The sequence below is a fragment of the Lampris incognitus genome, chromosome 19 (genome assembly GCF_029633865.1).
Source record: "Lampris incognitus isolate fLamInc1 chromosome 19, fLamInc1.hap2, whole genome shotgun sequence".
In the NCBI taxonomy this organism is placed as follows: Eukaryota; Metazoa; Chordata; class Actinopteri; order Lampriformes; family Lampridae; genus Lampris; species Lampris incognitus.
This window is the reverse complement of record NC_079229.1, coordinates 32,017,300-32,044,392: the sequence shown is the minus strand read 5'-3', so window position 1 is coordinate 32,044,392 and position 27,093 is coordinate 32,017,300. Positions and strand designations below refer to the sequence as shown.

The window sequence follows — 27,093 nt, the reverse complement described above, 5'->3', positions numbered from 1 at the left end:
ATTAACACTAACATGTCTTCTTCTTTTTTTTTTGATGGTGGGGGAAACTGGAGCACCTGGAGAAAACCCACCACAGATACAGGGAGAACATGCAAACTCTACACAGAGGACGACCTGGGATGACCCCGAAGGTTGGATGACCCCGGGGTTCGAACGCAGGACCTTGCAATGAGGTGACAGTGCTAACCACTGTGCCACCATTGTGTCTAACTCGTTTTTTTTTTGTTTTTAAATAATAGGCTTTGTGGAGGTCGGTTCGTAGGTACGGCCGTTTGTAAATCGGGTTTCATTATCTGGGGATTACCTATAGTATATTCCACTTGGGAGGGGCTGCTGAGTCAGGTGCAACACCTAGTGGTAAAATTCAGTATACTGGTTCATTCTAGTGTTTGGTACAGTGGTCCAGTGGTTAGCACTGTCGCCTCACAGGAAGAAAGTCCTGGGTTTGAACCCCGGGGTTGTCCAGCCTTAGGGGTCATCCCATCCAGTTTGCATGTTCTCCCCATGTCTGCAGTGGGTTTTCTCCGGGTGCTCCGGTTCCCCCCCACCATCAAAAAGATACGCATGTTAGGGTTAGTACTCCTGTCTGTGCCCCTGACCGAGGCATGGCAAGACGGACTGGGGTTGGTCCCCGGGTGTTGCACGGTGACGGCGGCTGCCCACTGCTGCTAGCTACACAGCTAGCATGGGTTAAACGCAGAGAAAGAATTGCCCCACGGGGATTGGTAAAAGTATCTCAAAATTGAAAAATTGAAAAAAAATCTCAAAATCAAACCGGCCCAACCCTACAAACACATAAGAACCCGAACCAGTCGGGCGTGTTGTGTCTTGGCCCGCTTTCTGGCGATGGCAGGCGGCGGTGTTTGCTTGCCACATGATTTCCCGTTTCCTCCGAACACATAGAGCAGCTTTTCAACTCAACGCCAAGATGGTGTTAAATTTGGGCGAGGTCTTTCTAATTGCCTTTCATTTCTGGAGCACTTTGGGAGGAAGTGCATTTCTGTCTGCCATATCCCCCCCCCCCCCCCCCACACACCCACACACACAATTGCACTGTTTCTCTCGCACACTTACAGTCACAAGCATACATTTTCTCTCACTCACTCAAACATGCACACACAGTCACACAAATACACACACTGTTTCTGTCTCTGTGTCACATGTCACGGATGTCTCCACACACACTGTATCTGTCACTCTTTTTCTCACACACACACACACACACAATCACACACAAGCTCTCCCTCCTCTCACACATACTCCTACACATTCAGGTTTGCCCCCCCCCCCCCATCTGCCTGTCTGTCTCGTTCTCATGGAGTATGCTTTCCATACAAGGTTAAAATTCATATGCTACATGGGGGGGGGGGCACCGCACCGCACCGCCGTGCATGAGCACCGTGCATGAGCACTATCCCTCCACCCGGGTGCGTGTGTGCACGTTTTGCTGCTCCTGAAACAGATGTCACACCCGCTGCTTCCACAATAGCGCCGTATCACCGGCGTCACACTGGCAGGCGAGTTGTCTCCGCCCTGTTGTCTAAGGTGCCGCTACTTTTTTTTAAACACGCCGTTTCCCCCCAGAGCTGATCAGACGCGTGCTAGGAATTCACATTCACCTGTTTTTATTTTTTCCATGGGGTTATTTTTTCCCCCCTCTTTTGTGTTTTTCTCTTTTGAAAGCAAGAGATGGAATATGACCCGCACGTAATATCGCCGAGGCCCCGGCAGATAGCTTTAAGGGCTTACTACGCGTGTTCCCTGACCTCCGGTTTATTTGTTTCTTTGCCACGGCGACCTCTGAACCCTGATTGTGTCGAAAATGGCAGATAATCTCCCGCTTTGCATGGGCCGGGCTTCGCATCTGCCGGCGGAGCGGAGGGAACGTGTCTGTATCTTCCTAACCCCGAGGCAGGGCCATTCTCCTGCTCGGATGGGGGGTGGGGGGAGGATGCAGGGTGGAGAATGCGGGGTGGAGAAGTAGTATGGGCATGCAAAGCAAAAGAAGCATCTGCAATGCAAATGGCCGCCCCGCAACCCTGAATAATTCAGAGTGTTGAATGGAAATCCTGCTTCTGTGATCCGCCGTCATTAACTTCTGCCGGAGTGGGCCATTCTCATCTGGGCTCTCTTGGCCTGCGCCTTCTCCCCTCTCTCCCACAGCTACACCCTCTCTCTCTCTCTCTCTCTCTCTCTCTCTCTCTCTCTCTCTCTCTCTCTCTCTCTCTCTGGCTCTCTCTCTGGCTCTCTCTCTCTCTCTCTCTCTCTGGCTCTCTCTCTCTCTCTCTGGCTCTCTCTCTCTCTCTCTCTCTCTGGCGCTCTCTCTCTCTCTCGCGCGCTCTCAACCGCCTCTTTCTCTGTTGTCTGCTTTACATTTACCTCCTCTTTACAGACCACAGTTTTGCTCTCACTCTCTTCTCTCTCTCCTCGCTCTCTTCTCTCTCTCTCGCTTCTCTCGCTGTCTTCTCTCTCTCTTTCTTCTCTTTCTTCTCTCTCTCTCTGTCGCTTCTCTCGCTCTCCTCTCTCCCTCTTGCTCTTGTTCTTTCTCAACCACCTCTTTCTCTGTTGTCTGCTTTACCTTTACCTCCTCCTCTTTCCAGACCACACTTTCTCCCTCTCTCTTGCACTCCCTCCCTCTCTCTTGCACTCCCTCCCTCTCTCTCTCTCTCTCTCTCTCAACCACCTCTTTCTCCGTTGTCTACTTTACCTTTACCTCCTCTTTACAGATCACTCTCCCCCCCCTCCTATTCAGAGGGTCTGCATGCGTGTGAGCGCCTGTTGCCCCCGCACCCCAGTGCTCCCTCTCAGGTCCTCTTCTCTGATAAGCCCACCTCACTTCCTCCCCTATCGAACCGCTTGAAAAGAATAGGGAGGAGAAGAAAAGACTTCCTCCAACTCTCTCTCTCTCTTTTTTTTCTTCTTCTTTTTTTATGGCCCTAATTTCTTTGTACAGTCGATCTGTGGGATTAAACGGTGCCAGCAGCCACGGGGGATACAGATGGTGAACCTTTGTGAGTGCCCCCTCCCTTCTAAGCCCTTCCTATTAAAAGAATGAAGAGAAAGGATTATCGCTCACTCCCTGAATATCAGATTCGTACACAATGCAGCCGGTGTACTCATCCACCCAGCGCCGCCGCCTTTCTTAATTGCTGCTGCTGCTGCGGCGGCGGTGGAGTGGCTGGTTTTCTCCTCTTCCACTTCTGTTTTCTTTTTTGTCTTTGTTTTTTTTTTCCTTTTCTTTTCTGTTACAGTTTGAACAACCCAACCCACATTTCCATCCCCTGCACCTACCCCCCCCAAAACCCCCCCCACACACACACACACACACACACACACACACACACGGCGTTTTTCAAAAAGTAAGATGTTTTATGTTGCAGGGTAATCGGGCCCAGTTTATTTTGCCGCTGCGGTGGAAAGTTGTGTATTTTCCCCACTGTGGTTTGGTTTGTTTTGTCGTTAATATGTCGCCGTCTGTGTCCATCGTCTGCCTCGGCCGCTTTCAGGCTAAGGGAGCGAGAGAGAGAGAGCGCGGCTTAATATATTATTTGATGGATTAGAGCCTGAGCGTTTTTGAATAATTCATCCGGGGTTATTAATGTGACTGTCAGCCGGTGGTATTTCATGTGGCCCGGACCCCGGGGTTTTTATTGGTCAATGGGAGAGCCTCTCAAACAGTGAAATTCTGTGGTCCTAAACATAACACCGCACAGTTGGCACAGATCTCTGGGCGTGACGCCTGACAGATGTGGAGAGTCATTAGCGGCATGACCAGCCCTCGCTGCACGGCTCTGAGAGAAGGCCGTGACTCGGCCACGCTCCACAAAACCCGCGCGCTCAAGACTGTGTCAGATTCTACGACCGAGTTTCAGATGAATCGGACCTGTTCCGTAAGTTTTACTTGGTTTGGCAGGAGCCAGTGAATCATTTGTACAGTCCCCTAAGTACCCAAAACAGACTCAAACGATGCGTCCGATGCTGTGTCAGTGGTTGTTTAATATGCATATTCAAGGCAGGGCTGCCACAGACCGAGCCCGCCCGTGCATTTTATGCCTGCCTCTCTGCTGGGGTCGGCATCTGAGTGGGCCAAGCGAGCCAGAGCTTTGAGACTGCGGTGCAATTTGGCCACAGCGAAACGGTACTGCAAGATGAGCCTGGTAATTGCAAGATTAGTTCTCCTTTTTTTTTGGATGTTTCCCTCTTTTTCTCCCCAGTTGTACCCGTCCAATTACCCCACTCTTCCGAGCCTTCCCGATCGCTGCTCCACCCCCCTCTGCCGATCCGGGGAGGGCTGCGGACTACCGCATGCCTCCTCCGATACATGTGGAGTCGCCAGCTGCGTCTTTTCACCTGACAGTAGGAGTTTCGCCAGGGTGTGGGAGGATCACACTATTCCCCCCAGTCCCCCTCTCCCCCCAAAACAGGCAACTATGTTAACCAGTCGACTAAAGGGTCCGAACCATTAGCAAACGGCTAGCGAGTCTATTTATCCGTGATCATTACACTACCCCCCTCTTTCGGGAAGCCCGTCCCCGCGCTTCAGCGTATTAGCCGGGAACCGCTGCGGCCGGGATGCAAACCCGGGTCTCCCGCACCACAGGTGACTACACTAACCAGTCGACTAAAGGGACTGACCGGAGGGGGGCGCTAGTGCAGCGACCAGGACACATACCCGCATCCGGCTTCCCACTCGCAGACACGGCCAATTGTGTCTGCAGGGACACCCGACCAAGCCGGAGGTAACACGGGGATTCAAACCGGCGATCCCCCGTGTTGGGAGGCAACTGAATAGACCACTACGCTACCCGGACGCCCCGTTCTCTCAGTTTCTTTGTGGGCTCTGACTGCAGGGCCTCTACTGCAAGTGTCTTAAGTGCCCCGAGAGGAGGGGCTGGGCATGCTGCTCCATTGAATGACTGTGTTGTGTTGTGTGATTGATCAGGCTGCTTCTGGGCACGCTTTCTTTCTCTCCCTATATATATCTTTTTTTTTTTTTTTTTAAACAGGCGGTTCTTCATCCAGGGGCTCCTTGATTGACACCAAAGGTGTTGCTTTGAAATTTCTATGCCGTTTTCATCCCCCCCTGAGAATCCGTCCCTCCTCCCCATCCTCCCCTCGCACCCTCTCCTCCTATCCCGCTGGAAGAAGTGTGGAGAACCCAGCGAGAGGCAGGAGGCGTTTATTGAGCTCCGGAGACTTTGAGGCCTCCACTCTGCAGAACTTTTCAAAACTGATGTGTCATCAAAACGAGAAGAAAGCTGCTCGCCGGCCTCACCCATCCTCCCCACTTTTCCTTTCAAGCCTCAACCTACACACACACACACACACACACACACACACACACAAAAGAGAAATAGTGGTTAAAGACCATTAAGAGATGGTATGGGGGGGGGGGCAGCATCACCCACCCACAGCTGGTCTTACGGAGGGGAACATCTGCTGCTGAAGAGCAGCTAGAATTGGAGGGCCACATTATTGGTGAAACCGCAAATCTCAGGGCCGCCTCTTAATGGGAGACATTCAGGAAGGTGCTCCAAGTCCCCCCCACCCCCCGTCCCCGGTGGTCGGGCTCTGAGAGACGCTCACGCTGTTACGCAAAGATTACAGAGGCCGCGCCCTCGCCTACACATCTGCGAGGGGTTTTGCGGCGAAGTCGGAGACTGGGGTTTGTGATTAGGTGTATGCAGGGGTCTCATTCTCTGCGGATGTCAGGCGAGGGGAGGAACCTTCCAGCAGAAAGCCCCAGCTGCTTGCTCAGCCCAGCGTTGAGCAGCTACTTCTGTTATTTTAGCAGTTCTCTGTGCTCTTCCTGACGACGGGGTGGGATCCGATAATACTGCTTGGTTACTTGCCAGAGTCGTAAATCGGGGAGAGGAAGTTTAACGCCACGTCCAGAGTCTGCCACCAGTTGGCTAGTGGCTGGTCGTAATTTCCTGTTTAGTGGTAGAGTGAGTCAGAGGGAGGTGGTATATATGTGTGTGTGTGTGTTGTGTGTGTGTGTAAATGGGTCTGTTAGCCATCTGAAAGCAGTTTTCCCTCCCAGATGATGAATCCCTCATATCTGTTTTCGATGTCGTCCGTGGAAGGCAGTTTGAGTGTTTGGACTCGCAGTCACACTGCGCCCCATCTCGAAATGGCTCATTTATGCACATAAAGCGCCAAAAAACAAAACAAAAACAAAAGTACACAAAAAAACACTGCACTCTTGAAAAGCTCATTTGCCAGGTGGTAAGTACTCCTGCTATGGAATGAATCTCTTAAAGTGTGATTATGGCGTGAAGTTGTCCACCACTCCAAGGAACCGACTTAGTTTGACCGATGTTGTTTTTAAAGGACGGAAGAAAACGACTTGCATAAAGGTGCAAAAAAAGCAGCAGTGGTGCAGCGCGGGTTCAACGATGGCGATGAGCTCCTTTCTATAGGCAGAGAAATTCAGACACTTCCCTCAAATGCTTCACGACCATTTAAGTTGGGTGTTCAGTCCATTGGTGTCTGTGTCACTACTGTCGGCGTTATTTGTTCGCACAAATATACCCGCAAGGAACCACTTTAACATCAGAGGAGGATTACAAGGAACACTAGCTCAGCAACACCCACCCATTTCTGAGGGATTGTTGCCATCCTGTCCACCGGGGTACTCGCACAATCATGCACCCGGTGGCCGCAGACAAGCCGGTTTTCTGTACCGGATCAGGTGTCGGCCCCGCGGCGTCTGCTTCACAGTTCGCCACCGACGGTGCACTACCTCCACAATAAGACACCAGTCATGCTCCTCTGAGCTCGGGTTTCTCACTATAACCTGCAGACCCTTCTGTCGCGCATGAAAACGTGCTCTAGTTGTCTTAGCCAGGTCTCCCCGGTGTCTGTGTGGGTTTCCTCCGGGGGCTCCAGTTTCCTCCCACAGTCCAAAGACATGAAGGTCAGGTGAATCGGCCGTACTACATTGTCTCTAGGTATGAATAAGTGTGTGTGTGTGTGTGTGTGTGTCGGCGCTTGATGGCCTGGCGGCCTGTCCAGGGTGTCTCCCCGCCTGCCGCCCAATGGCTGCTGGAATAGGCCCCAGCACCCCGAGACCCTGAGAGCAGGAGAAGCGGCTTGGATAATGGGTGGATAGATGCCTTAGCTGGTGTTTACGTCTGGCCCCAGGCTAATGCTAGCAGTGCCATTAGCGAGTTAGCTCATCACATTGGCAACACAGAAGGAAGATACTCAGACTCTCCTGTAACTATTCCGGGGGACTTCCACCACACAGATCACTCCTGTGAGCTTCCCACCTGTAAAATAACTTTACAAATAAGGTCTTTTCGTAGTTTACTGGGAACTTCCCAGACGTGAGCATGGCGCTACCACGCTGTACTGTGTACACATACCACCACCCTGTTGTATTGGGAACTTCCCAGACGTGAGCATGGCGCTACCACGCTGTACTGTGTACACATACCACCACCCTGTTGTATTGGGAACTTCCCAGACGTTAGCATGGCGCTACCACGCTGTACTGTGTACACATACCACCAGCCTGTTGTATTGGGAACTTCCCAGACGTTAGCATGGCGCTACCACGCTGTACTGTGTACACATACCACCACCCTGTTGTATTGGGAACTTCCCAGACGTTAGCATGGCGCTACCACGCTGTACTGTGAACACATAACCACCACCCTGTTGTATTGGGAACTTCCCAGACGTTAGCATGGCGCTACCACGCTGTACTGTGAACACATAACCACCACCCTGTTGTATTGGGAACTTCCCAGACGTTAGCATGGCGCTACCACGCTGTACTGTGAACACATAACCACCACCCTGTTGTGATGCAGTAAAGTTTCTTCAAAATTAAATCTGGAATCATCCACGTGTGCGGCGATAGCAGCTCTGCAGTGTTGGAACTGATCCTCTGTCGAACTTCAGTCTCTGTCCAATGTCCGTGTGTCCGTGTGTGTGTGTACGTATATCTGGTGTATATGATGTTTTTCTTCCTTTCCTGTCTCCTTGAACTGAATTCAATTCAATGTGTGTTGTGTTTTATGTTAACATTTGCGCGGCAGTGTCATGCCTATGTGTGGGTGAGAGTCCATGGGTGTTTCATGCATGCTTGCTTCATGTGCGTGTGCGTGTGTGTGTGTGTGTCTGTGTGTCGCCTGCATGATTTCTGTAAGGACCTGGCTCAGTATTGTCACCGATTCGGGGCTTGATGTGTATGTAACCTTGGCCTGGCTCCCTCTCTTGTTGCTGTGGTGATAAAGACCCCCCCCACACACACACACACCCTGCTGTGATGTGACAAAGGGGAGGTGGCTCCTGCACGGGGCTCCCTAGGGTCATTTTTACTGTCAAAAAGCAATAGAAATGCGCTCCCGACTTTTAATAAAGCAATTATAACTCATTGCCGGGTTCCAATTAATTTGAAGTTTTCCATTAAGAGAGAAGTCTGCAATTGTCTCAGGATTGCCTGGATTTTTTTTTTTTTTTTACACATCTATCCTGTTCTCACCGATTCTGACTCCGTCCCCGTCCTCTCTTCTGCTGTGTGTGTGTTCTCCTCAGGTGCGGTGTATTTGGAGGGAGGCTTGGAGGAGGCCAAACAGCTCTTCGGAAGGCTGCTTTTCAATGGCGAGGTAACGCAACTGCAGCGACTCACTTATCCCGTAATGTGACCCTCAGCCGTTCGCCTCGGTGTAATTTCATTTCCCTTTATACAGCCGCACTCGCCGTTTTGTGTGTCTTTTCACTTGTGTGTGTGTGTGTGTGTGTGTGTGAGAGACTGTTGAAAGCGTATCTGGTGTTGTGTGGATAGATGACACGTCCGTGGTCCCTTTTTTTTCCTCTTTCATTTTCTTTCATTTTTTATGACCCCTCCCCCGGCACCAGGGGTAAACAGCAGGCCGTCGAGTTAGCGTGATGCGGGCGCCTGTGTTTGAACGGCGGGTGAGACGTGCCCCGTGTTCGCCGCGCGTCCGTGTCAGCATGGCGTCCTCTATGCTGAGCGGGTCCCAGCGTGGTAAAAAGACCGGGAGCTAAAGAAATGCTGTAGGTACCGCAGGGTAGAAGGTGGATTAGAGCGCAGCCCTGAGGCACAGAGGCTCGTCTTGCTGACACACACACACACACACACACACACAAAAATCCCTGTTGAAAAAAAATGAATAAAAACTGCCACGAACAATACGCGAGCAGCATCTGTCAGGGCCGGAAGATGACGGGGCGCGCTAGGATACGGATGCTGAGCTAGAAAGTAGCCGTTTGAAGCTAGGCCAAGAAAAATGCACACACACTCATATGCACACTCAGAAGAACACACACACACACAAAAAAAAACCCAACCTGAAATGGAATAAAAAAAACCTGGCTGTTTGCACAAATGCAGCCAGCAGTGAGCAGATCTGCACGCCACCCATGGCGACACAAGATGCCCACGATCGTTCTTTCACTTTTCCCTCTTGGTCCAGTTGATTGTGGGGGCTCAAACACGTCGTTTCCTTCATCGCCGGGGCAGACGTGGAGTGAGAGGAGAGCCTGATGTGTCTGTGGTCATTTTTTTGGGGTTTGTCTTTTGCCCTCTTTTCACCCGACAGTGAAGAGTTTCACCAGGGGGACGTAGCATGTGGGAGGATCATGCTATCCCCCCACCCCCCCCACCCCGAACAGGTGCCCCGACTGACTAGAGGAGGCGCTAGTGCAGCAACCAGGACACATACCCACATCCGGCTTCCCAACCGCTGACAAGGCCGATTGTGTCTGTAGGGATGCCCGACCAAGCCGGGGATTCGAACCGAAGAGCCCCGTGTTGAAAGGCAATGGAATAGACCACTAGCCACCCTGGCGCCCAGCAGGGATTTCAGTCTAATGGAAACACAAGCCGTTTCTCTTTCTGATTCCTAGGCAGGCCTACAGGGGGACGAGTCTAACTTCAGCCAGGAAGAACTGCTGGCAATAGTCATTGGCCTACAGATGCCTTCATTTAGAGCGCGGTAATCTTCAAAAGCAAAACACAAAAGCAGAAGTGGCTGGCGGAGATGTAACGATAGAGAACATGATGAATGGGGACATATTTTGTGACATTTTGGCGGAGTACACTGGACTATTGGACTGTACTGGTAATCGAATCCCCCGACCTCATCTGTGTCCGTTGAGGTCCTTGACAGGACACTTTGACAGGATAGGACAGGAGGCTGTAGAGGGAATCCAGTACATGGTGCTTTTTTTTTTCTTCATAGTTTTTATACAGGCTTGCAGGTGAGAACGAAGATCATGTCCTTTGTGTATTAATATTTAAATCAAAACTCACCTCATGGCAGGTGAGGTTATCGGTTTCTAGCAGCAGGTTTATGTGTGACACTAATCCTAATTTAGGTCATGAAATGCCCTTTGTTATTGAAAAAAAATTACAAAATCATCTTAGCCTTTTTTTTAAAAGTCAAACACGTTTTTGGTGGGTGTCGGACTCCGCCAAGGTTGTCCCTTGTCTCCGACTCTGTTTGTGATATTCATGGACAGGATCTCAAGGCGCAGCCAAGGTGAGGGGTATGTCCGTTTTGGGAACCTCAGAATTGCATCTCTGCTCTTCGCAGATGTTGTGGTTTTGTTGGCTTCATCAGAACGTGACCTCCGGCGCGCACTGGGGCGGTTTGCAGCTGAGTGTGAAATGGCCGAGATGAGAGTCAGCACCTCCAAGTCTGAGGCCATGGTTCTCTACTGGAAAATGGTGGATTGCTCCCTCCAGGTTGGGGATGAGTTGCTGCCCCAAATGAAGGAGGTCAAGTATCTCGGGGTCTTGTTCACGAGTGAGGGTAGGATGGAGCGGGAGATTGACAGGCGGATTGTTGCAGCATCAGCAGTAATGTGGACGTTGTACCGGATAGTTGTGGTGAAGAGGGAGCTGAGCCGGAGGGCAAAGCTCTCAATTTACCAGTCAATCTTCGTTCCAACCCTCACCTACGGCCATGAGCTTTGGGTAGAGACCGAAAGGGTGAGATCGTGGATATAAGTGGCTGAAATGAGTTTCCTTCGTAGGGTGCCTGGGCTCAGCCTTAGAGATAGGGTGAGGTGCTCGGACATCCGGAGGGAGCTCGGAATAGAGCCGCTGCTCCTTCGCGTCGAAAGGAGCCAGTTGAGGTGGTTCGGGTATCTGATTAGGATGCTTCCTGGGCGCCTTCCTTTGGAGGTTTACCGGGCATGGCCAACTGGGAGGAGACCTTGGGGTAGACCCAGAACTCGCTGGAGGGATTACATGTCCAATCTGGCTTGGGAACGCCTTGGGATCCCCCAGGAGGAGCTGGAGGGCGTTGCTGGGGAGAGGGACATCTGGAGTGCCCTACTTAGCTTGCTGCCACTGTGACCCGACCCCGGAAAAGCGGTTGAAGATGAGATGAGATGAGATCTTAGCATTTTACAGTATGTTTGCTAACTGTCGGCCTACTGAGTCTTCAGCCTTGTCTTCGATAGCCTGCTGTTTGTCTTCGGTAGCCGGCCGTTTGTCGGACGTGCAGAAAAGAACTGCATCTCGTCCAATAACGTTGGTTGGAGCGAAAACAGATCCGTCTTAAGTACAATCAGCCACATTATTCAATCAAGAGTGACAAATGGTCTGGCGCTGTGGTGAGCCGGATGACGAGAGTTCATGGAACAGGTTCATAACCTCACTCTTTAGATGTGTACAGCAGGAAGTAAACTATTCATTTGGAGATCTGTGTTTTCATTAGCTTCAGGGGCTGATGGATGGTAAAACTCAACATCAAGCCTTGATTTAAAAAAAAAATTGTGGCCATTGGATTACGATTTTAAGAATGCATAAGAAGTTACAGCAGATCACTGGTTAGTACCTTGTTTTATTTAACATTAGGTTACTACTCCATCCATCAATCCATCCATTATCCAAGCCGCTTATCCCAGTTGAGATCACGGGATGCTGGAGCCTATCCCAGCAGTCATTGCAACAGACGGGGAGACACCCTGGACAGGCCGCCAGCCCAGCTCAGGGCCGACACACACACACACATTCACACCTAGGGACAATTTAGTACGGCTGATTCACCTGACCTCCATGTCTTTGGACTGTGGGAGGAAACCAGAGCCCCCGGAGGAAACCCACGCAGACACGGGGAGAACATGCAAACTCCACACAGAGGATGACCCGGGACGACCCCCCAAGGTTGGACAACCCCGGGGTTCGAACCCAGGACTTTTTTGCTGTGAGGCAACTGCTCTACCCACTGCGCCACTGTGCCGCAGGTTAATACTCATTGTTAACAAATATGACAGTATTCAATGAAGAATAATCACCCCGAGCAGGACTTATAGGCATAGTTGTTTTTTTTTTATCCCCCCTCCCCCCTTTTTCTCCTCAATTGCAATTGGCCAATTACCCCACTCTTCCGAGCCTTCCCAGTCTGCTCCGCCCCCTCTGCCGATCCGGGGAGGGCTGCAGACTACCACATGCCTCCTCCGATACATGTGGAGTCACCAGCTGCTTCTTTTCACCTGACAGTGAGGAGTTTCACCAGGGGGACGTAGCACATGGGAGGATCGTGCTATTCCCCCCAGTTCCCCCTCCACCCTGAACCGGCACCCCAGCCAACCAGAGGAGGCGCTAGTGCGGTGATCAGGACACATGCCCACATCCGGCTTCCCAGCCGCAAACACGGCCAATTGTGTCTGTAGGGACGCCTGACCAAGCCGGGGGTAACACGGGGATTCGAACCAGCAGTTGGTAGGCAACGGAATAGACCGCTCTGCTACCCGGACGCCCTTGGCATAGTTTTTTTTAATAACAATAACCATATATTATAAGTCAAAAGTTATTTTTATAAGTTAACTGATATGAATAGAAAACACTAAAACCTGCTGAATTTATGAATCACACCAAAAGGTTGTAAATGTGCAAGTGATTGTACATAACTGTGCAATATCCTGTACCGTTACCCTTTGTTAAATACTTCCTAGCACAGCCAATAAAGAAATCGGAGCAATTGCACACAGTCAGTACAACACATTTTCAAACTGCTGCATTTGGAACATTTACAAAGCCAGCTCTGCTGCATCGTAAAGTAAAATCACACTCGAGAGTCTGGAGCGAGGTGGCGCTCGGCAGCTGTGGGTGGAGATGAATAATCAATAGGAGGTGAATGAGGTTTTTTTTTTTGGGGCAGGGCTGGAATGTCACTGACTGACTGACTGACTGACTGACTGACTGACTGAATTATCGATCATGTCTGACACGAATGTAGCCAATCAGGTGACCAACGACCAATTCACAACCACCAGCGCTAATAGCCACACGCAGCTAAAGTGAAAATTAGCGTCTTCAGAGAGTTGGTGGTAAGCGATGCCCAGACTTTCCAGTGATCATGGCAGCAGGGATTGTAGCCAGGTAAAGGCATCGTCATGCCGGGTGTGCTCGTGAGCGGGTGTTTCACAGGACAATATCACTTTTTGATATAACTGAGCCTGAAATCATTCGCAGATGCAGGTTGCCAGGTCAGACAATTCTTGCTATACTTGGTGACATCAGGGATGAGGTTGAGCCTGCCTACTGTTTTGTTGATGCAAAGCCACCACTTATTATCCTTTGCCACATGGATAATTGCCATCAGATGCAAAATAAGGACAGCTTGTACTCAGCTGCAAAACTTTATGGACGTGCTTGCGCTGTAACATCATTAGTGCAATATCTTTTGTGAATCTGACCTTGAGACACACCCCGTGGGCCTATCACCCATGGGGATGAGCATTGGGGTAGGGTGCAATGCAGGCTGGGCATCAGGCAAAGGCGGGGACCGGAGCGTGCGGACTTTCGGCACCGCAGACTGGTCCAGGAGGACCAACTGGGAGGAGACCCCGGGGTAGACCCAGAACTCACTGGAGGGACTACATGTCCAATCTGGCCTGGGAACGCCTTAGGATCCCGCAAGAGGAGCTGGAGGGCGTTGCTGGGGAGAGGGTCGTCTGGAGTGCCCTACTTAGCTTGCTGCCGCCGTGACCCAACCATGAAGAAGCACTGATGATGAGAGAGAGAGAGAGAGACCTTGAGACACATGGGGCGGAGCGGTTGCAAGTGATGCACAATTCATCCTTGTGAAGTCACCTGTCAGTACTCAGCGGGTCTTAAAAAAACGAGAGACGTCCACATATAGAAACGGATGAAAGCGGAGGGGGAGTTAACAGATATAATAGTTATAATTACAATTAAATTAAGTTCTTTCAAATCAAACTCCCGAGATATGCGTGGAAAGTAATGTTCCTGAACGTAGCTCAACCATGTCAGGTGATATGCTACTTCAGTACACCTTAACAACAAATATTACTGGGACCACGACAGAAAATTGCAGATGAACATTTCACATTATAGACACTACCACATACGATCCCTGTAATGAATTGGCCACAGTTTCGAACACTGACCACACACTGTGCAGCCACGTACTAGGTTTGGACCTGGTCTTGTTTTTGGTTTGACTGGGATTCTCAGAGGGAAGACAGTGAAGCGTGATTTGCTGCTACGGCTTGGAAGTTTTCATACATGCGAGCCAGAGATTGAAGTAGTCAGTTATTCTTTTGACAGCCACACACACACACACACACACACACACGCACACGCACGCACACACACACACACTGCTGATTTCTCCCTATGGCCGCTGTGTCGCATAAAAGCTAAAGGGAAACAGATGGACGTTGGCTAGAGTGCCATACGTGAGCCGGGTAGTGTGATAGGTTTAAAAGGTGGTGGTGGGGGCGGGGTTGGTGGTGGAGGGGGAGGCAGCGCAGAAAATATAGGGAGAGAGAGGGAGAAAGTTTCAATGGTTTGCAAGTCCTTAGGTATTGCAGGCTTAACACATAGAAATGGGTCTTTACACAGCACATTACCGAAGTTATGAGTTTCACTGGCAAGCCGAAGGTCTGTACATTTTTCTCCATCCTGCAGTGGGAAGCTCTTCACACACACACACACACACACACACAGTAGTGATGTGAATCTTCGCTGGCCTCACAATTCAATTCTATTACAATCCACCTGCCAACGATTCAGTTGCATCTCGATGCATCTCAATTGATCGTGTGCTCAAGTCTCTGTGTTGCTGCACACGGCTGCTTTTTCATCAATTAATGCAAGCAGTGAAGTAGATCTGAACTCTCTTTTTATTTAGAAAGTGCTTTCAAAAACCGGACTATACACAGTTTGTAATATAAAGAGCTGCATCTTTTCAATACCGGTACCGGTGTGACCCACCTCAGTACATAAACCTCGCAAAACAAAACACGGGACCTTCTGCAGTGCATTACAAGTGTGCTGTAATCTATAAAAATAAGGTTTTCACATGGCAGCTCTAAAACTGGGCACTTCCTGAACGTAGCAAGCATCCAAGGCTCGGCGTTTTCGGTTTTTACTGATTTTAACTGAAAAATACCCAGATTTTTTATAAGGAGCGGATCGGTTTGAACTGATTTTCACCTGGATTTTATGTTCCCACGGATCCAAAAGTTGTTCCTGTTCATGTGAGGTTATGTAACAGTGTCCTCTTATGGCGAAATTCGGCATGCTGGATGGCTTTGAAAAAGAAAAACCGAAAACGCTGAGCCTTGCAGATACACAAACTCCACCGAGAGGCGCAGGTAACCCGCTGAACCCGGTCTGTGATGGGGGAGGCGGAGGGTAGACACATGCTGATCCGCTCAGTGTGGCACATGTACGGCCCCGGACATCTAAGGGCATCACAGACCTGTTATTGCTCAGTCTCGCATGGCTGAATGCCACTTGTCCCTCTAAGAAGTTGGACGCCGACCGCACGAGGCAGCGTTATGAGTTCGTTATCGGAATTAACCAGACAAATGGCTCCACCAGCTAAGAATGGCCGTGCACCGCCACCCACAGAATCGAGAAAGAGCTGTCAATCTGTCGATCCTTTCCGTGTCCGGGCTGGGTGAGGTTTCCCATGTTGAGTCAAATTAAGCTGCGGGCTACACCCCTGGTGGGTGCCCTTCTGTCTTAACTTTCAGCTTTGCAACTGTACTCACCGAACCCAAAGACTTTGGTTTCCCAGACGCTGCCCAGCAGGTCATCAAGAATCAGGAATATTTACTTGTCATTCCATGCACCTGTGCACATGAAATGAAAGGAAATGAAATGTAGTTTCCCCCCGTGCCACAGCGGTGCAACGCACAGACAAAAACACATCCAAACTACAAGAACACATATATCCAAACTTCAAAAAACTACAAAAAGACATATATCCAACATATATATATATATATATATATATAAAATCAGTGTCCAAGAGAGTGAACGCCAGGATGACTGTCGGAACTGCCGGTCTGCATGGGCTAGCAGTTAACTTAGCTTGCTCCGCTTCCAGGTCCTGTCGGAACACCCTCGATGTTTCCTCATCGGAGGCCGCTCCAGCCAAGGCTGTGGTCTCTGGGCCCACCGGACGCAGCACACCGGGCTCCCCCAGCTGGTCCAACGCCAGCTGTCCCAGCCAAACACCTTCGACATACCTCCCTAAACTCCACATGACAAAACCAAAAACACAGTCAACGCTAAGCGAGGCCGCCACCAGACCGCCCTCGGTGTTATCGGAACTGCCGGTCTGCATAGGCTAGCAGTTAGCTTAGCCTGCCCCGCTTCTGCGTCCTGTCAGACCGCCCTCAGTGTTTCCTCCCCGGGCACGGCTCCAGGCAGGTCCCTGGGCCCACAGGATGCAGCAGACCAAGCTCTCCCAGCCAATCCAGCACCAGCTCTCCCAGCCATCAAACGAAACACAAACTTAGATGCAGATGTGGACAAAGACACTGGATGGTACTGGGTGAGGCCGCCGCAAACATAAGTTCGCGCTGCCATCTTGCCACACAGGTACTGGGTGAGGCCGCCGCAAACGTGAATTCGGTGAATTATGGCGTCAGCTCATTGTTTTCATTCTAGAGGATGAAAAGTTTTCAATTGTAATGTTTGCCTTATTGTCGTAAATTTATTGATTGAAAAAAACCCCACATGAATTCATGAAGCCATTTTCCCACGCCAGAAGCGGTCATGGGTACAACGCCGCCGCATCGCTAGCCGGCATTGTTTATGATCGGCACTGCGACTGTATCTGAAAGGAAAATCAACAATCAGTGTTAGTAGGCTATAATTTTGCGTGATTATGTTCTGTCACTGCTTTGATGCAGAATCGTCCACCTCCGCATCACGATTCATCTCAGAATCGAGAGATTTCCACTCCTCTAACACACACACACACACACACACACACACACACACACACACACACACACACACACACACACACACACACAGAGCTCCTGTATGGCGTTTCTGTGCAGAACATTCATCATTCGTCTTCAGATGAAACAATTCTATTTATATATTATTTATTTATTCATTTGTTTTTTGACTTGAGTCTGTCATAGTGTGACATGTCAAGTCGGGCGAGATTGTTATTTGTGTCGCCCCCTCGTCCTCTGTTCCATACGTCACCCCCGCCTGGCGTCGGTCCCCGAACAAGGGTGCTCTTGTTGGGGACAGCCTCTTGCTCTGTTGAGCGCACAGGCCCAGAGGATACAGTAGAATCTAATTTGCTAATGACATTACTGTGGAGGTTATTAAAGCATCGACAGAGAGGCAGGAAACGTCTTGTTTGGGCGGAGCCGCTCGATTGCTCGCAACCTGGGGAGGCAGTGCAATATTGTGGAGGGGAGTACTGCTGCCACTGTGTTGTCCCGGGGGAAGAGCCTCTTTTAAGCAGCAATCACTATAATGATGATCTCACTGGCTGCCCATGGGCTAATCTACTGGCTGTTATTAACCACACACACACGCCAAATGTGACGAGGGTTGCTGTGACAACAGTGATGGTCACCATGGTGCTTAGTTTGGTGCCTTGTGTTAGTAGGGCATAGCAGTCTCTCTCTGTCTCTCTCTCTCTCTCTCTTTGTCTCTCTCCATTCCTTTGGGTGCTACACCAGAATGCTGAATGTGAAGGAGAACACTTTGACAATTCCCTCTGTGTAACTTATCTTCTTTCTTTCTCTCTCTCTCTCTCTCTCTCTCTCTCTCTCTCTCTCTCTCTCTCTCTCTCTCTCTCTCTCTCTCTCTCTCTCTCTCTCTCTCTTGCTCTCTCTCCCCCTCTCTTTCCCCTCCGCCCTTCTCTTTCACCGATCTTGGCGTTACAACACCATGCTAAATATATTTTAGGAACCTCGAAGCACCTTGAGAATTACTCCTCTGTCCTCCCTCTCTCTCTCTCTCTCTCTCTCTCTCTCTCTCTTGCTCGTTCGCACCTTGAGAAATACTCCTCTGTCCTCCCTCTCTTTCTCCCTCTCTCTGTCTCTGTGTGTGTCTCTCTCGCACTCTGTCTCTCTGTCTGTCTCTCTCTCTGTCTCTCTCTCGCTCGCCCCTCTAGATGTTGTACCACAATGCTAAACACAGGGCTTTAAAGCAGCTTGCCTAGGATGCCTCTAACAGTGATAGCTTAAACCCTTTCAAATATCCTCCTTCAAATCCAGGGCTTAATTTTTTTCTTCTTTTTTCTCTAGTTCTATCTCTCCATTGTCAACGGCACCGTAACTGACTTGTATTCTTGAATCCAGCTGATAAGTCAACAATTTACCCGTGCAGACGGCTGGAGTTTTAACAGTATTTGTTAATCGGAAGCAACTCAGGGCGTTATCTTGGTGGCGGAGCGTGCGAGGCTTTCCGTGCTCGCCCAGGTAAACAGCTGGCTAAAGCCGTCTCGTTACGATGGAAAATGTTTTTGACAAAGTCCCGCCTACATAAGTACAGATCACTCCTTTGTTTGTCTCACACAAAGAGGTTGTACTTGATATTGATTTTGTTAAATTTGTTATTGGGTTTTTTTGTTTTGTTTGTCCTGTTACCCTTACACTGCTTCGCTCATGGCTGCTTTCATTTTCACTAGCACTTTGTGTCCACTTCCGTCCCCTCAGCCTTCAGCCTCTCCTCTCCGTTTTCTATGGACGTGTTTGTCATGTGACTGTCAGAGCTGCTATTCATTTTCTTTTGAAGTGTGTGTGTGTGTGTGTGTGTGTGTGTGTGTGTGTGTGTGTTTGTTTGTGTTTACCCTTTTCCAATGCGTCCTTGGATTAGCGAGGGCTTAGAGAACAGACATATATGTATACCTGTCTTCTCCGACTACTTTATGGCCGTCTCCTGTTGCTAAGGTTTTGCTTTCTAAAGCATCTGGAAAACTGGATTGTACCTGTTAGAACGTGCCATTCAGCTCCTGGTCCAGGCTCGGGTTCTTTCTCAGTTGGACTACTGCAGTGCACTTGTCACTGTTTTCTCATTCTGCACTAACCCACACTTACCTGCTAACCCATGTTATTTTTATTTTTTTATTTTGTATTTTCTCCCCAACTGTGTCCGACCAATTGCCCCACTCTTCCGAGCCGTCCCGGTCGCTGCTCCACCCCCTCCGCTGATCCGGGGAGGGCTACAGACTACCACATGCCTCCTCCGACACGTGGGGTCGCCAGCCGCGTCTTTTCACCTGACAGCGAGGAGTTTCACCAGGGAGACGTAGCACGTGGAAGGATCACGCTATTCCCCCCAGTTCCCCCTCCCCCTTGAACAGTCTCCCCGACTGACCAGAGGAGGCGCTAGTGCAGCGACCAGGACACATATCCAAATCCGGCTTCTGACCCGCAGACACGGCCAATTGTCTCTGTAGGGATGCCCAACCAAGCCGGAGGTAACACAGGGGATTCGAACCGACAATCCCTGTGTTGGTAGGTAACAGAATAGACCGCTACACCCATATTAATGTGTACACCCTTGCTTGCCCTCTTCAGTTGACGTCCAGTTGACTACTATATGTCTCCTCTGCTTAAGTGACAAGCTGTAGGTCCAGACCTTTCTCTCACCTGGCCCCATGATGGAGAAACAAACTCCCAGTCCCCATCACTGCTACTGACTCACTCACTTCACACAAGAAAAGTTCTCAAAGCCTTCCTCTACCCCCCCCCCCTTAATCCTTAAATGGTCTCTAAGCCAGGTTCTTCTACCGAATATTGACATTCTCAAGCTAATGTGAATCACATCAATCAGTCAGTCAAACTTAATTAAGAGTTCAATTTCTTACATTTAAAATGCAATGCAGTAAAGGAGCGAGAAACTAATAAAAAGGTATAGACTGAAATCAAGAAAGCAAAAATTAAATATAAGGATAAGACTGAGGCGGAGTTTTGAAGTAAGAACCCAAGAGCCGCCTAAAATGGCATGAAATTAATGACCAGATGTGTCACGGGGGGGGGGGGGGGCAGTCCTGATGGCTTTAACTCTAATATACAACTGCTGACAGTTTTAATGAGTTCTATCTGAGGTTCAGGAAACATGATTTCAAAGAACAAACAGATGAGTTGATGACCCAGACTTAAATCTAGTCAAGTAAATACCATTGGTATTGACACTGTTGTAGAGCTTTTTTAAATCTGATTGAGAAAGAGCTCGGCTCCTGATGAAATTTGTGGCTGAGTGCTTAGGACTTGCGCAGAACAGCTCAGCGGTATTTTTCATTGTACTTTCTTGAAATCTCTTCAGCAACAAAAGATAACCAGCGACGTGGAATCGTTCCACCATTGTCCCTATTGCCGAATGCAAAAACCGAAAGATCCTAAACGACTTCAGGCCCGAGGCCCTTGCATCTTTAGTTATGAAGGTTTTTGAGAGGATTATAAAGCAGGCTGTTCTACAGCAGGTCCAGAGTTCACTTGACACTCTACAGTTTGCTTATAGAGCCGACAGAGGATGCCACCCGGACCCTGCTGAACTACCTGTATCGTCACCTTGAACTTCCATTGACTCACACCAGGCTTGTGTTTGTTCATTTTTCTTCTGCCTTTAATACTATTCAGCCATATTTGTTTGCAGAGAAACTTTTTTGTATGATTATTTCGAACTTGATATTAATGTCATTGAATGGATTTTAGACTTTTTTTCAGGGCACAATGTGCGAGAGATAATGTATCCTTTCAAACAAGCCTCATTCATCCACTGTTTCACCTCAAGGATGTGCTATGTCTCCCCTCCTTTATTCTTTTCACATACAGCTGGTAAGGTAAAAGCCTCCTGAAAAGAGAGGAACTAGGTCATGGGCCAGTAGTTGATGACTTTGTGTCATGGTATAAGGAGTCTTTTCTTGAGTTGAATGTGTTTAAAACCAAGGACATGATCTTTGACTTTTTCTCTTTTCTTTTTCTTTTTCTGTTGCTCTTTCCCTCCTTTTTTCTCACCTGTTGTACTTGGCCAATTACCCCACTCTTCCGAGCCATCCCGGTCACTGCTCCGCCCCCTCTGCCGATCCGGGGAGGGCTGCAGATTACCACATGCCTCCTCCGGTGCATGTGGAGTCACCAGCTGCTTCTTTTCACCTGACAGTGAGGAGTTTGGCCAGGGGGACATAGCGCGTGGGAGGATCATGCTATTCCCCCCAGTTCCCCCTCCCCCCTGAACTGGCACCCCTACTGGCCAGAGGAAGCACTAGTTCAGCGACCAGAACACATACCTACATCCAGCTTCCCACCCGCAGACATGGCCAATTGTGTCTGTCGGGACGCCTGACCAAGCTGGGGGCAACATGGGGACTCAAACCGGTGATCCCCATAGTCATTGGCTTTAGGACGTCGGGACCCAACCCAAAACTGACAGAGATTGAAGGGAATGAAATTGACCTGGTGGAAAATTACAAGAATTTGGGTACCGTGTTAGACAAAAAGTTGATTTTCCAACCAAATGTAGATGCAGTTTCTAAGAAGGTCCAACAACGTTTGTACTTCTTGAGAAAAATTAACTCTTTTAATATGTGCACTGCAACGATGACTCTGTTCTATAGAAGTTTCATTGAGTCAGTTCTGTCCCTATTTTTCATTGGGAGTGATGAAGAAGGACAGGATTAGGAACGAGTATATTAGAGGGACAGCTCAGGTCGGACGGTTTGGAGACAAAGCAAGAGAGGCAAGATTGGGATGGTTTGGACATGTGTGGAGGAGAGATGCTGGGTATATTGGGAGAAGGATGCTGAATGTGGAGCTGCTAGGCAAGAGGAAAAGAGGAAGGCCAAAGAGGAGGTTTATGGATGTGGTGAGGGAGGACATGCAGGTGGCTGGTGTGACAGAGGAAGAGGCAGAGGACCGGAAGAGATGGAAATGGATGATCCGCTGTGGCGACCCCTAACAGGGGCAGCCGAAAGTAGTAGTAGTAGTAGTAGTAGTAGTTCTGCCCATGTGTATTGTGGCCTGGTTTGGGAACCTGAATCTGGCCAATAAGAATAGGCTGGGGATTCAGCTGCAGCTCACTGACCTCTCTACTATAGGCAGGTCCTGAAGAAGGCCTAGGCCATGTTGGACTGCCCTGACCAGCCCCTGCAGAGGGAGTTTGACCTCCTACCTTAAGGCTGTTGGTACAGAGTCCCTGCCCAGAGAACGAAAAGATAGAAAGTCTCTTTTGTTTGCACAGCAGTTAGAAGCCTGGATTGGCACATGTGGTCTCTGCACCCAACCACTTGTATGTTTCAGCATTCAGCTGTTTTTTGCACTGTCATCATTTGAAGTGATCTCACACTTGTACTGTTAGTCCCTGTGATCTGTGTGTTGGCTATTACTATTGTGCCTTTGCCCTTTACTTACAAAGACACCAGTATTACTGGTGTTTACTTTTCTACCCTCCTTCCGCACTCCTTGTCTGCACGTAACGTGAAGTGCACTTTTGTATGTCTGTCTGTCATGCTGATGTGTGGCATTATCATTCGACTTTGTTAGTTGATTCTCCCGTAACTCCATCACGATGACCTAAACTTCCCCGACACGTGATACACTTGGCTTGATGCGCAGTCTCGACTATCTTGGTTATCTTTTAGTGCTCTGTGATGCATGTTGACGACACTCCGATTTATCCGCTAATTGCTGACTCTTGTAAGTTGCTTTTGATAAGTGTGTGCTCAGTGAGTGAATGTTAAATGTGTACACACGCGCGCACGCTAACACAAAAAAAGCGCTGCTCGCCCACTTGCAGCCTTTGCTGTGTAAAGAAGTGCTCTTCGGCTGCACCGTAAATCCCACTAAAGGCTTCACCAAAGCGCCCAGAGCAGTTTCTCCTGTATTTTGGAAGATCACCTTGACCTCACCCGTTCAGAAGCCTCCGTTTCTGGCTCCGGGGCTTCTTTTAACGGCGCTATTGATCAGCGACGCTATCTCTCTCATCGATCCCTCCTCCTCGGCGCACTACTTCTACCTTTGATGGATTGATTGGCAGCCTGAAGCCAGAGACCAATTTGTCAGGGAGCTTTGGACTTTGTCAGAGAGGAGGACCATTATGTCCCCATCATAGATAGGACTGTGTGTGTGTGGGGGGGGGGGGGTTTAGTATAATGCTGTTGCCTATTTACAGCCGGCTTGTTTTATGTGCGTGCATGTTTGCGTGTGTGTGTGTGTGTGTGTGTGTGTTTCTGCAGGGCTGAGTCTGTGTTGTGAAATCCCGGTGGGTCTGAGCGGCGCTGATTGAAAGCCCGCCTCCAAACAGAGCTCCCAGGTTGTTTGATTTGCTTTTCATTTCAGCTCTCGTTACAGGCAGGCCGGTGCCATTCAAAGCAACATGTTTGCATAAAGGGGGTTTTTCTTTTGTCTTTTATTTCTCTTTTCCTTTTTTTCTTTCCTCCTTTATTTTTCTTTTTTCTCGTTTGCAGTTAAGGAGCTGCATCCTCCAAACGGCTGTGATTCAGCTTTTGCACGTGACGATTTGCGCTCTCAGTAATTATATCCTCCTCATGCTGAGAGAATAGAGAGCGAGAGAGATGAAGAAAGAGACAAGGCGCTGAAAAAAAGAAAAAGAAAAAAGACAACTTGTTGTTATTCTTAAATCCCCGCTCGGCGTTGGCTTAATCGAGTAAACCTGTTGTCTGCCTTGTCTTGTAACGGCAGTAATTGAAACATTAGCCGTCCCTGGTCTGTTTACAGCATGTGGGCGGGACGTGCGTGCCCCTCATTCAGATTTTAATCAGAAGCCTCCATCCGGCGCCGCCGCTCGTCTGTAGCGTGTTCCCCTCTCGCTTTACTTCTGCTCATCTGTTTCTTTCTCCTCCCCTCTCGCCGTCACTCTCGCAGCTCTGTTCAGTTCGGCTCGGGTCGGGTCGGTTCGGCGAGCTTCGCCAGCATGTCGTGCATGTGTGCAAACGCCGCCAGAGCCCGCCGGGAAGCACGCCGGAGGACCTTCGGAGTCTGGGAGAGACTCCGCATGACACGTTAAACTGGCGACGGCTGCAGTCACAGTGGCGCACACATGAGCTCAGACTTGTGCAGATTTCTGTTGCCTACCAACGCGAGCACCGGCGGTTCGAATCCCCGTGTTACCTCCGGCTTGGTCGGGCGTCCCTACAGGCACAATTGGCCGTGTCTGCGGGTGGGAAGCCAGATGTGGGTGTGTGTCCTGGTCGCTGCACTAGCGCCTCCTCTGGTCGGTCGGGGCGCCTGTTCAGGGGGAATAGCGTGATCCTCCCACGCGCTACGCCCCCCTGGTGAAACTCCTCACTGTCAGGTGAAAGGAAGCGGCTGGCGACTCCACATGTATCGGAGGAGGCGTGTGGTAGCCTGCAGCCCTCCCCGGATCGGCAGAGGGGGCGGAGCAGAGACCGGGACGGTTCAGAAGAGTGGGGTCATTGGCTAAGCGCAACTGGGGAGGGGAAAAAAAAAGGGGGGGGGGTCCAAAAAAGAAAATTCAAAACATGTTTTGATATCTCGATGGTCCTCTTTGGTCGACGGCTCGAGCGAGTGATTTCAATCATAAAGCCCGGACACTTCAGGATGGCGTGTGCCGCCCGCCCAGGGCCCGCCTGGCCTGTTTTGCTCAGACCGGCGCAGACTCTCCACCATCTTGAAAATCAGTCGTCACGGCCAAATCGGGTTTATAATCGACCATTAAATCATCTAATGTGTCGCCGACTGCTCTCTCGTTCGATTTCTCTCTCTTTCTCGCTCTCTCCCCCCTCCTCGCGCTCACTTTCAAACACGGACACACACTTATACTCGCTCTCTCTCTCTCTCTCTCTCTCTCTCTCTCTCTCTCTCTCTCTCTCTCTCTCTCTCTCTCTCTCTCTCTCATGCACTCTCTCGCTTTTGCCCACACCCTCGCTCGCTCGCACTTTCTGCCTCCTCTTGCATGCACTTAAGCCGGCAGGCGTCTACCCGTCAGACGAGTCCTGGCCGGGCGGGCCTCTGCGCGGCTGTAGAAGTCGTTCATTTGGAGCAGGCGATCCGTTAACGCGGCCGGCTGACTTGCCCCCTAGCAACGCCGATGCTGCGGGCGCCGTGTGGTGTTGGCTGGCAGCCTCGATACTACGTGCTATATGTACTTAGCGTTCCTCCATCCCTCCCAGTCTGGGGCTCGGAGGCGCCGGGCCAGGAGGAAGCGTTTCCTCAAACATATTGACCACTCTCATGAATTTTTCATTGGCTGCTCGAGGCGGCGGGCTGAGGAGGTGAGACGAGGAGAGAGGGCCTGGCCCGTTCGGTGTCGGCCCATCGCGCGCGTACCCCCACCACCACCACCACCACCACCACCCCCCTGGCGGATACCGCCCCAGGTTTAAAGGTTTGCTTCCTTCAACCCCTTAAACACCCGAGTGATGCTGTACATGAGTTACCCCCCCCCCCCGGAAACACACACACACACTCTGTCTCTCAGCACATCTTTATCACCAGTATGAGTCACTCATAACACAACACTACACCCCAGGCCCCAAACCGCCTGTGGTCGCTGTTGTCCCTGGCAACAACCCACTGGTCAGCCCCCCCCCCCCACACACACACACACACGTTTTCTGTCTCATGCTTTCTCCGCCTGACCCACTCTCTTTCCCCCTCTCTTATTGTTGGTTTCTTTTCTAGCTCCTTCTTTTCTATGTACTATACCTGACTCCTTTTCTCTCTCTCTCTCTCTCTCTCTCTCTCTCTCTCTCTCTCTCTCTCTCTCTCTCTCTCTCTCGTTATTTCTGTCATTTTCTTTCTGTTTGTCGGCTTTTTTTTTCTGTGTCTCTTTGCCTGTCTCTCTCTAGCTCTGTCCTCCTCTTCTCTGTCTGCCCGTGCCTTTGGTTTGTTTGCCCACCTTTCTCGTTCCATCTCCATCCCTTTGTCTGTCTGTCTGTCTGTCTGTCTAGCTGACTTGCTCTGTGCCATTCTCTCCCTCCGTCTCTCTCTAGTTGCCTACACTTATGTCTGTCTGTCTGCCTACCTGTCTGTCTGTCTGTCTGTCTGTCTGTCTAGCTGACTTACTCTGTGCCATTCTCTCTCTCCGTCTCTCTCTAGTTGCCTACACCTCTGTCTGTCTGTCTGTCTGTCTGTCTGTCTAGCTGACTTACTCTGTGCCATTCTCTCTCTCCGTCTCTCTCTAGCTGCCTACACCTCTGTCTGTCTGTCTGTCTGTCTGTCTGTCTAGCTGACTTGCTCTGTGCCATTCTCTCTCTCCATCTCTCTCTAGCTGCCTACACCTCTGTCTGTCTGTCTGTCTGTCTGTCTGTCTGTCTGTCTAGCTGACTTGCTCTGTGCCATTCTCTCACTCCATCTCTCTCTAGCTGCCTCTACCTCTGTCTGTCTGTCTGTCTACTTGTCTGTCTGTCTAGCTGACTTGCTCTGTGCCATTCTCTCTCTCCATCTCTCTCTAGCTGCCTCTACCTCTGTCTGTCTGTCTGTCTGTCTGCCTACTTGTCTGTCTGTCTAGCTGACTTGCTCGGTGCCATTCTCTCTCTCCGTCTCTCTCTAGTTGCCTACACCTCTGTCTGTCTGTCTGTCCGTCTGTCTAGCTGACTTGCTCTGTGCCATTCTCTCTCTCCATCTCTCTCTAGCTGCCTACACCTCTGTCTGTCTGTCTGTCTGTCTGTCTGTCTGTCTGTCTGTCTGTCTACTTGTCTGTCTGTCTAGCTGACTTGCTCTGTGCCATTCTCTCTCTCCATCTCTCTCTAGCTGCCTACACCTCTGTCTGTCTGTCTGTCTGCCTACTTGTCTGTCTGTCTAGCTGACTTGCTCTGTGCCATTCTCTCTCTCCATCTCTCTCTAGCTGCCTCTACCTCTGTCTGTCTGTCTGTCTGCCTACTTGTC

The 27,093-nt window shown here is 50.1% G+C and overlaps 1 protein-coding gene across 1 annotated transcript in view; it reads left to right on the top strand.

Annotated features, from left to right (window-relative positions):
- The window catches only part of drosha (drosha ribonuclease III), a 135,308-nt gene that overhangs the window by 64,896 nt on the left and 43,319 nt on the right, over positions 1-27,093 (top strand). The window contains exon 24 of the mRNA XM_056299242.1: positions 8,548-8,618. Within this exon, the coding sequence (XP_056155217.1) occupies positions 8,548-8,618 (71 nt within the window). The remainder of the gene's footprint in view (positions 1-8,547; positions 8,619-27,093) is intronic.